At 50.4% G+C, this 11,358-nt stretch overlaps 1 protein-coding gene across 1 annotated transcript; it reads left to right on the top strand.

Moving 5' to 3' along the window:
• Window positions 1–1,829: 1,829 nt before the first annotated feature.
• On the top strand, window positions 1,830–6,926 carry LOC135821860 (uncharacterized). Its single transcript, XM_065334859.1, has 2 exons — window positions 1,830–3,459; window positions 3,535–6,926. Exons 1-2 carry the CDS (start codon window positions 1,830–1,832, stop codon window positions 6,924–6,926), a joined length of 5,022 nt encoding a protein of 1,673 aa, XP_065190931.1.
• Window positions 6,927–11,358: the final 4,432 nt, after the last annotated feature.

Below are 11,358 nucleotides of genomic sequence, written 5' to 3'. Positions count from 1 at the left end.
CATATTCGGAACAGATGGTAGCAGAGGATGGTTCGAACAATATTTGAAATTAGCAGTTTGTAAGTCGAAAATGTCCGAGCGTACGAGTAGCGATGTCGAGGAGAGCAGCTCGATCAGCCCACACGAAGCGGAGGTGGAACAGGACCCACCGGAAAGCAAGAAGCATACGGCTTCCAGCGGTGTACCTCCTGGCAAGTCGATTGTACCACCTGAAAATGTCGAAGGCCATTTGATGCAATTGAAAAGCAAAAAACAAAAAGCCAAAAGAGAATTTACAAATACCCGACGAGGGTTGTTGGTTATAATGCGAGAGGGCGGTACGATGGAAGCGGCGGACCAGCAGCTCTGGTATCTTGAGAATGTCGAGCAAGAAATATTTGCATTGCTGACCGACATGGAGGAACTGTACTTGGGAGCTAATAATATCAAAGCCGTATCGAAGGTACACGACGAGATGGAAGACTTAAATCAAGAAATGAGAGCGACGACTGATCGCTTCGACCAGTTCGCGAGCCAGCTCGAGTCGCAGGTTAAAAAAGAGCCTGCACTTGCAGCGGGCCAGAACTCTGTGGAAAGGACGAGCAGTAGTACTAGTAATACTAATAGTCTGGATGCCACAGCCCAGCCTTTCATGCCAAGTGTGACCCAGTCTCAGGAAGAAAAGGCCACTCCAGCTGACTCAGATAGTCAGCAAGCACTGGAGTCCGATCCTAGCAGTACTGGTATCAGGAGAGGTGTTACTGTTAGTGCAGCAGCTGAGACTGTACACCAGGAACAGTGGCAACCTGGTCAAGTAAGTAAGCAGTTAGATCCTGCACTGAGTACTACTGCCAGCCAGTCATCAGTGACCCAGACTAGCCAGACCGGAGCTGTCACTGCTAGCTCATCAGTCAGTATGACCACCAGCAGCACAGGGGATGGAACCAGTCCACGTCATGTACCTGCCCCAGTACAGTCAACTTCGCCAATAACGACATTCGGCGGGGCATCAGAAAAGTGTCCTTATTCGCGAAGTGTCCTTATAACCGAAGTCCCATTTGAATGTATGTGTACCCATATTTTGTATAGTATGACATGCATATCAAAATCAAGCTCTTTTCTTGCTCTATGTCAATATGCGTACTTTATTTTCATATTGCAGTTGAAAGGAACTAAAAATTCAATATGCAAGGGAAATCAATTGAAAAATATGCCTTTTTGAGCCATCTACAGGGCCAGAGACATGTACATGTATGATGATCACTGTACAATCTTGTACAACTACATGTACATTGTATACATATACATGTAGGTGTGCTGGTAAATCCAACAATTTTGAAGCCAACATAAAAAAGGAAAAAAGCCCCCCCCCCCCCGCCCCCCTTGGCTGCATTTTCTTGCATGTGTGCCTTTATAATTAATTAATAATATCCATCACCGCCACCAGTGCACCATAGGTTCTGGTACTTCTGCATGACAGGTACATGTACTTGACTGACAGGTACTTGAAATAGCTGTCAAAAGCCCAGAAAGTCGTTATTCAAGCAGTGAATATGACCTCGGGGCACTAAAAGCATGTCGCTATACGCGAATTGTCGTTATTCAGATAGTCGTTATATCCGAAGTAAAATGTATACAGTTAGATGGGACTTTGCTCTGGGCATGGAAATTCGGTCGTTATTCGCGAATTGTCGTTATATCCGCCGTCGTTATTAGCGAAGTTGACTGTAAGTGCACCACTGTACACTCAGGCACATACCGGAATATCCAGCAGTACAGATACAAGGAGCAGTAGTGCAAGGGTAGCACTCAGTACTACTAGTAGTAGACCAGCTCTGCCAGCAGTGCGCATGTCCGCAGTAGCGCAGCCGGCACTACCAGCACCACCACCACAATCGGCAAGGGCAGCTGTCGGCCAGGACCTGTGGAGGCAGCTTAAGCGAGTATCCATTCCAGTATTCCGTGGGGACAAGAAGCAGTTCCCAAGCTGGAAAGCAGCATTTCTGGCATGCATTGATCAAGCTCCGCTGACAGCCGAATACAAAATGCTGCAGCTGCGGGAGTACCTGGCAGGCGACGCATTGAGAGCAGTAGAGAATCTGGGCCACTCTGCCGCTGCATATGAAGCTGCCAAGACCCGTTTGGAGAGAAAGTTCGGCACAAGTCGGCGACAGGTGAGCCTGTACCTCGAGGAGCTGGACAGATTCCGACCCATCCGTCCAGAATCAGCAAAAGACGTAGAACAATTTGCGGACCTACTTGACGTGGCAGTCATCAATCTGAAGGATATGCAGCGGACTGAGGAGCTGGGCAACGGTTCCCTGTATGCCAAGCTGTTGTCTAAAATGACGGAAGCCATGGTAGTCAACTATCAACGCTGGCTCTACGAAAACCACGAACCCGAGAATGTGGAAACCCTGCTGACCTGGGTAAATCGTGAGGCAGAATTCGCAGTCATAGCTGCCGAGTCAGTCCGGGGAGTGACCTCGCAAACCCGTCAACAGGAGTCCAGCACTGCACGGCCAAGGGACGTGAGCAGCCATGGACGAGGAGCAGATCGGCGTACCTCGCATCACACCTTCGTGAGCTCAAGCACTAGTGGCGACCTGCCGAGCCGCAACCGCTCTTGTCCAGCATGTGGCCAGGGTCATCCAGTGTGGCGATGCCCAACATTTCAATCGCAAAGTGTCACAAGGCGTTGGGCTACAGCACGAGGAGCCGCATTGTGCTACAGGTGTTTAGGCAGCGGGCATAGTGGGGCGAACTGCACACGCAGCCGCACCTGTGGGATCGACGGCTGCACGGAAACGCACAACCGCCTGCTCCACTCATCAAACAGTGACACCAGTATGGACCCTGCGGCGAGGAAACCAGCTGGAGCTCAGAGCAGTAACAACCAGGGTATAGCAAAGCCAAGAGCAGCACCCAGTCAACCAGACAGGTCAGGCCAGATGTCTGGGCCTCCTTCATCCGTCATGAACACGGAAGGGGAGTCAGTGTCCGAAGCCGGTGCGCATGCCAGAACGCATCACGGCCAGCAAGTTGAGCCACAGACAGCCCTGCGGACAGTGCCGGTGACCTTGGTAAACGGCAACCGCAAGATTGCGGTGAATGCCCTACTTGATGACGGCAGCACCGTGTCCTACATGAACAGTAGCATCGCAGCTGAACTGGGTCTGGCAGGAGAACAAAAGAGTATTACGGTGTCTGTCCTCAACGGAGCAGCGACAACGTTCAACACCGCCTCAGTGAACTGTCAAATCAGCAGCAGCGACGGAAGGGCCAGGTATGACTTCACGGCATGGACAACCAACAATGTGACCGCATCACTCAAGGCAATTAACTGGAACAATCAGCGAGATCGGTGGCAGCACTTGAGAGAGGTCCCATTCCCTCCTCTCAATGGAACAAAACACATCGACATACTCATCGGAGTCGACCATCCATACCTACATGCATCGCTAGACGAGATTGCAGGAGGTCCAGGAGAACCTGTTGCACGAAGAACTCCACTAGGCTAGACTTGTGTCGGGCTCGTCAATCCCGACACCACAGCCATCACATCACTGAACGGTCACAGTACGACAACCGCCAGTCTCGAGCAACTCAACCAGGTCGTGCAGCGGTTCTGGGAGATCGATCAGAGCGGCACCCAGCTACGCAGCCACGTGCAGTTGACAACAGCCGAGCAGCAGGCCACAGACCGCGTCGCAACATCGCTGATTGGCACTAGCAGCGGGCGCTACGAGATCCAGCTGCCATGGAACGCCAGGAAAGTAGAGCTCAGAAACAACTACGCTATGGCACTGCGCCGACTCAGCAGCACAGAGAAGCGACTGCAGCACAGCAGCGAAGTAGCAGCAGCATACAGCCAAGCCATCGATGATTACGTGCACAAGGGCTATGTAGAGCAAGTGCAAGCAGCGGACATCGCCAATTCCGGTTGGTTCCTGCCACATTTCCCCATTGTGCGTATGGACAAGAGTACGACGAAGGTACGCATGGTGTTTGATGCTGCTGCACATTATCAGGGCATTTCTTTGAACGACGCCATCTTGCCTGGTCCGAAGCTTCAGAGAGAGCTATTTGACGTGCTGCTACGATTCCGTCGAAACTCAGTAGCCCTGGTCTGTGATGTCAAAGAGATGTACTTGCAAATCGAAATACACCCGGACGATCGCAAGCACCTCCGGTTTCTCTGGCGTACACAAGACGAGGTCAACGTGTACCAATTCAATCGACTGGTGTTTGGACTCAACGTTTCACCATTCATCGCACACTACGTCATCCAGAACCATGCGCGGCAACATGCAGTGACGCACCCTCGAGGCGCCGAAGCAGTTCTGGAGTCAACCTACATGGATGACACACTGGATTCAGTGGAGAGTGACGAGAAAGCAGTTGAACTCTATCACCAGCTATCGTTTGTGTGGAGCACCGCCGGGATGAAAGCCAGAAAGTGGCTGAGCAACTCGCCAACAGTCCTGCAGAGCGTTCCGCAGGAAGACCGGCAATCATCAATCGACTTGTCAGGAGAGCTACCAACAACCAAGACGCTTGGTGTACAGTGGCGGCCTGACAGTGACCAGTTTGGCTTTACATTCTCGAAGCCAGCAGACAACAACATCACGAAGCGCCTAGTGGTGCGACACATCGCTACAGTGTTCGACCCATTAGGATTCCTAGCACCATTCGTTGTGCGTGGGAAAATCTGCATCCAGGAAATGTGGGTAGCCGGTCTGGATTGGGATACCCCAGCGCCAGAGGCAATAGCGGGTAAGGCTCGAGCTTGGTTGAACGAACTCTGCGACACAGATGCCATCCAGATACCGCGCTGTCTCTACCCGAATAGTGAAGCCCCGGACAAGGTACTGCACGTCTTCACTGATGCATCAACGCTAGCCTACGGAACAGTTTGTTACGCAGTGTCAACCCTTGCAGATGGACAGGTCTGTGTTCGTATGGTTGCTGCAAAGACACACGTCGCACCGCTCAAGACCATCAGCGTACCCCGTCTTGAGCTGATGGGAGCCATGCTCGGCCTCCAGTTAGCACAGTCTACAGCTGAGGCACTCAAGATTCCGAAGTCAGCAGTTGTCTATTGGAGTGATAGCGTGGATGTCCTCTGCTGGATTCGCAACCCCAGTCGCATCCACAAGCCATTTGTCGCGCATCGTATCGGGGAGATACAGCTGGCAACGCAACCAGAACAGTGGCGCTACGTGCCAACGAAGTGCAACCCAGCAGACCTCGCGTCCCGTGGAACCTCAGTAACCAGCCTCATCACCAGCCAGCTGTGGTGGGAGGGACCGCAATTTCTGCAGCAAGAGCAATCGACGTGGCCACCAGCACCGGCACAGCTTTCATTGACGGACAATGCGAAGCAAGAAGTGAAGAAGGACCATCGGGCTACGGCATCACAGAGCCAACAACAGCAGACGTTCACAGGCAGCATCACTGCCGCCGACTTGGGACGCTTGGACCCGGCTCGCTATTCCGAGTTTAATCGACTCCTACACGTCACAGCCTGGGTGTTCCGGTTTATCCAGAATTGTCGCACACCGGCCAGCAAGTTAGTGACGTCCACGCTGACGGCAGATGAGCTGAAGGACGCAAGAACGTACCACTGCAGAACAGCACAGCAACAAGCGCTTGAGTACAACACCGTGAGGCAGAAGAACTCACTGCCCAAGGCCAGCAGTCTGAGGCAGTTCCAGCCGTTCATCGATGCGGACGGGTTGATGCGGGTTGGTGGTCGTCTTCAACATGCCGAATTTCTATCGTTCGACCAGCAGTGCCCGATAATACTGCCAAAGGGACACCGAATCACGCAACTCATCATCAAGTCGTACCATGATTGCGGGAATCATACGTGCGGCGTCAATCACATGCTATCGGAGCTATCAAATCAGTACTGGTTGCTCGGTGGGCGTGACGAGATTCGTTCCTGTGAGTCCAACTGTGCCAGATGCAAGCTACGAAAAGCATCACCAGCAGAACAGGTAATGGCTCCCTTGCCGAAGGTACGAGTCAGCCTGCCGCTACGAGCCTTCGCACGAGTCGCAGTGGACTACGCTGGGCCATTTACAACAAAGCAAGGACGAGGCAAGACCCGAGCCAAGAGGTACCTCTGTCTGTTCGCTTGCCATCTGACACGTGCCGTTCACTTGGAGCTAGCGTACGGCCTCGACGTGGACTCGTTCCTCCAAGCGTATCATCGCTTCACCAACCGGAGAGGAACGCCAGTGGAAGTCACATCCGACAATGGAACAAACTTTGTGGGCGCCAACAATGAGCTCCGTGAGTTGGCAGAGGCGCTAGATGTCGACAAGCTCCAGCGAAGCATGGCGCAAGAAGGCACTCGTTGGCACTTCAACCCACCTAGTGGACCGCACTTTGGTGGCGCACACGAAGCACTGATCAAGGTGGCGAAACGAGCTTTGTCTGCCACACTCAGCAACCGCGATACGACTGACGAGGAGTTGTACACCGCCATTACCGGTGCTGAAGCGCTGATGAACTCCCGCCCATTGGGATACCAGTCAGCCGACCCACGTGATCCGTTACCGCTAACACCGAACCATTTCTTGCATGGGCAGCAGGGCATGCCATTCGTCCCAGCAGGCACTGACGAGACGCAATGGACACTCAAACAGCGATGGCGGATGGTCCAGGACATCGTACTTCAATTCTGGCGCCGCTGGATGAAGGAAATTGTGCCAGAGCTGAACCGTCGCAAGAAGTGGACTCAGACCAAGCCAGATCTCACCGTCGGAGATGTTGTGCTAGTCGTGTCACCAGACACTGCACGAGGAGAGTGGCCACTAGCAAGAGTGGCGGAAGTGTACCCAGGCAGTGATGGGCATGTTCGAGTCGTGAAGATCAAGGTCCGAGGGAAGTATCTGACACGGCCTATCACTCAACTGTGCCGTATTGACGCGGAGTGAGCAGTAAGAGAATTAAGTCAAAGTGTGTATGAATATTCGACAACGCATTGCTCGTTTGCTCGTTATGTTCGGAGTGTTTTTCATTATTGTTTGTTGTTATCGTAGTGCAGTTTAGCCTATGCACCCGTTTGCATGTTGTCAAGCAGTATGCTATTTTGATTCGCGTAGTGCATGAGTTAGTTGCTATTTATTTATTGATGCTATCGTTGAGCTGGCATGTTGCGCTTTAAGGTCAATCCCAGCAGCAAGCAGTATTGGATTGAAGAAGGGGAGAGATGTTCAGGACTCACCTTCACTACTATGCAATATTTGCCATTATGCCAGATTACGCTGGCACTTGCAGTGCACTAATTATTTCTTGTTTCTATATGCTTGAGTTGTATCTGTCGCGTATCTTTCTTGGCTCGATATGAGTCCGTTTATAGCTGTAGCCATCCTGTCCCAGCCGGCAGGGGGTCGCACGGGTTCATGACCTTTACGTTTCCGGCGTTTGTACATTTCTGTTGTACCAGCGCTGCTGCTAATTTGTCGTAGGTCGCGCATATGGCCCTGCGTGTGCCGTACGCGCGGCGTTTTCTTTGCTTTTGTATTTGCTGTTTCTCCCTGCTTGGGGGAGTTGTCGTGAGAGAGAAACAGAGTGAAATGGAAGAAAGAAGTCGTTTGGAGTTTGTCGTAGAACTACTAGAAATAGCATAAGCGTGATTCCGCCACGCAGTTCATATTCGGAACAGATGCTAAGATCTCCTTGCACTGGATGAAGGCATGTTGACACTCGGGAGTCCAGTTCCATTCTGTACCCTTCTGAAGAAGACGGTTCAAGGGATACAACAACTGCGAAGCATTAGGGATAAATCGACCATAAAAGTTGACCAGCCCCAAGAAGGAGTGTAGTTCTGACGAGTTAGTGGGCTGTGGTGCTTTGGCTATAGCAGATACTTTGCTAGGATCAGCATGCAGCCCCTTGCTTGATACAATGAAGCCTAGATACTTGACACTCTCCTGGTTCAGCTCACACTTCGCTTTCTTCAGCTGTAATCCTGCCTTCTCAAATCTGTCTAGAACTTGACGCAACCGGGTATCATGCTCTGCTTGGTTGGTTCCCGTGATTAAGATGTCATCAAAGTACACGATGACCCCATCGATGCCAGCTAAGATCTGCTCTATAGTCTTTTGCCAGATTGATGGTGCTGAGGAAACGCCAAAGGGCAATCTCGTGAAAGCAAATAACCCTCGATGGGTTGCAATGACGCACAGTTTCTGACTGTCTTCGGACAATGGCAACTGAGTGTATGCTTGGCTGAGATCAACTTTTGAGAAAACAGAGGCCCCTGCAATGCTGGACAATATATCACTGGGATTTGGAATAGGGTGTATGTTGCTTTCAATATGCTGGTTGATGGTGACTTTAAAGTCTGCACAGAGTCGTATAGAACCATCGGCTTTCTTCACAACAACAATAGGAGAAGCCCACTCTGAAGATTCTACCGGAACTAGAACACCCTCCTTAATCAAACGATCTAATTCAACATCAACTTGCGGTTTCATGGCGTATGGCAACGGTCGAGCTGAGTAACACTTGGGAATTGCCCCGCTGGCAATGTGGATCACCGCCTCCGAGTCATGGATCTTGCCCAGACCACCTTCAAAAACGCTTGGGAACTCGTCTAATACAGACTCAGAATCAGACGTACGTGGAACAGAAGAGACAGAACAGATGGTATGCCAATCCAAACGTATGTTAGACAACCAATTGCGGCCGAACAACGGGGTGGTGCCCTCTTTGACCACAAGAATCTTCTCCTGGACATGTTGCGACTGGTACTGTACATCGACACAGGCCTCCCCCACAACAGTTAAAGGTGCCCCCGAGAAAGTACAGAGTGCAGTCTTGGTGGCATTCAGTTTGACATCTCCCCACAACTGTTTCCAAAGAGCCTCAGGAATGATAGATAACTGTGCCCCTGTGTCAAGTTCCATGTTGAGGGGTTTCCCGTTTACATGTACATCAACTCGGAATTTGCCAGTGTGACTGTGCTGGGACCCAATATTGGCAATCATGAAATCTGAGCTTAGAGCTTCATCACATTGGTCAGGCAGTGAGACATGGTGAGTACCAGCATCCCTAGGTTGGGCATGCGATGATCTACTTGCATTGCTACTACTAGTACCACCTTGAGATCTACAACAAACAGCATAGTGTCCAACCTTACTACACGTGTTGCATCGGCGGCGGCGTGCTGGGCAATCGTCAGCTGACGACGCGTGACCCACCCTGTTGCATCGCGTACATGGGGAGCGCGTTGACGATGTCGTAGAGCGTACGGCGTCGACGCTGCTCGGGCTGGCACTGACGCTTGACGCTGCCGTAGCCATAGATCTTACTTGAATGCCTGACGATTCTCGAACGCGAAACTTTTCCAGCAGCACCTGTAGGGTAAGGTTACTCTTGGACAGAAGAGAGCGTTGCAGATCGACGTCAATACAAGTGGCAATCATCTGATCACGAATATGCTCGTCATCTGCAGCAAATGCACAAAGTTTGGCCTGCGTACGGAGTCTGGTGCAGAATTGCGTGGCATTCTCTCCTACATTGGGTGACATCTGTCTGAAAACGTGCCGCTCAAAAGTTGGATTGACTGTATATGCGAAATGCTCATCAAGCATTCTTACCGCTTGTTTGAAAGCATTGTCATCCCCTGGTCTATCTGCCTGCGCAACCGGGTCTTCGAGATCTTCAAAGATCTCCTGAATCTGTAGGCCAGCCTTGTGCAACAGCATGCTGCGCTGGCGATCTGGGTCGGTGATGTCCTTGGCTTCGACGAAGTACTGGAAAGCCCGCCGCCATTTCTTCCAACGCTGTTGGACCTCACTTGCGTGCCCACTGATAAGGAACTGGTCGATGGAGTCCTTGGACATGGTTCGGAAATTTCGTCGCCAATGTTGTAATTCAACGTTCTGCACACGATAGGAACTAAGGCACTCACAAAACACAACGGGTAATAGGTTTATCCATTACTTTACCATAGTATAGTAGAAGACTGGAGAGTCCTTAGACTCGAGCGGAATGAATGAAAATGATAGCAAGCTCAGGTTATATGCGCTCCAAGCGTTTGGTGCAACCGGATGCAAAGTTAGCGTACAGCGCATGCGGACTTTAGATCTCTAGATGTACGCTACAGAGTGGCGTGCAGTTTTAGAGCAGCGAACACAATTTTATTCTAGAGATGTGCACAGAGCGCATGCGTCAAATTCAGTTTGGGAAAGGTTGCGTGTGAGGAACATGCAAATAAATTATGAGCGAAGACTTTGTAAACAACAGCCTTCGCTTGCAGCAGGAAGATAACTAATGTTTGTAAACATGAAGTATTATCATACCTTGCCAGAAAGGTGTCTCGGAGTGACCTAGACCTGGAGAAGTCAGGTACGTGATTTATGTATTTGCACAACATATTACTATCGTAAATATTTGAAGTATGCTCGAGAATTATTGAAATGTCTAACTATAACACCGGGAGAACGGGTTTTACCGAAAATTTAAAATTTCCCTTCACCGAACCGCCGATTTTGGAGAATACCGAAAATATTACACCTCCGAAAATTTCTGCTTTTACAGTACCAGCAAGGGAGATTGCCATGTTTCCAGGACTGTTTATTCCTTTCAGTCCCCACTCCATTGTTTACGTAGATTCACTGACGAGCGTAACAAGAAAACAGTTCTGAACAAGACCCTTCGTTCTTTCTCGTTGTGTGCCGTGCAATCATCGTTTCACATTTCACGCATGCATGCCGACAAATAGGTCGTGCTTATACAGTCAGCTTTGCTAGTAACGACTGCGGATATAACGACAATTCGCGAATAACGACAGAATTTCCATGCCCAGCGCAAAGTCCATTCTACCTGCATACATATAATGAGACTTTGGGTATAACGGCACTTCGCGAATAAGGACACTCTTCTGATGCCCGGCCGGGTGTCGCTATACGCAAAGTTGACTGCAGCTAAATTAGTTACTCTTCCTGTTGCAGATTACTGTACAGGCAGGAAATTTCGTCGGTCAATAATTTCGTCCAACTCCAAAGAAAGGGAGTTCGTCCGGTTAAAAATTTCGTCCATGGATGATCACAAGAGTGTATTGAAAAGCTGGACTAATCGACATTAGTCCGGCATTTAATTCCCGTAGCTATGCAGAAGACGTTACTTCAGTAACGTCTGGCGCTAGCCAGGGTCCACACAGCTTTAATTTGGTATTTGTGTGTTTGTTTGTTTGTTTGTTTGTTTGTTTGTTTGTGTCACGCCTGGCGCTATCCCCTATCTGTCCCGTACTGTACCGTACCATCAAACACAGCTGGCCACATACAGCTGGCCGCAATATTCAAATAGGGCTTTCAAACGCAAGATCATAACGTGAAGCAACTTGGAAGAATGGGTATG

The sequence above is a fragment of the Sycon ciliatum genome, chromosome 7, assembly GCF_964019385.1.
Source record: "Sycon ciliatum chromosome 7, ocSycCili1.1, whole genome shotgun sequence".
NCBI lineage: Eukaryota > Metazoa > Porifera > Calcarea > Leucosolenida > Sycettidae > Sycon > Sycon ciliatum.
This window is presented reverse-complemented; position numbering and strand designations above follow the sequence as displayed.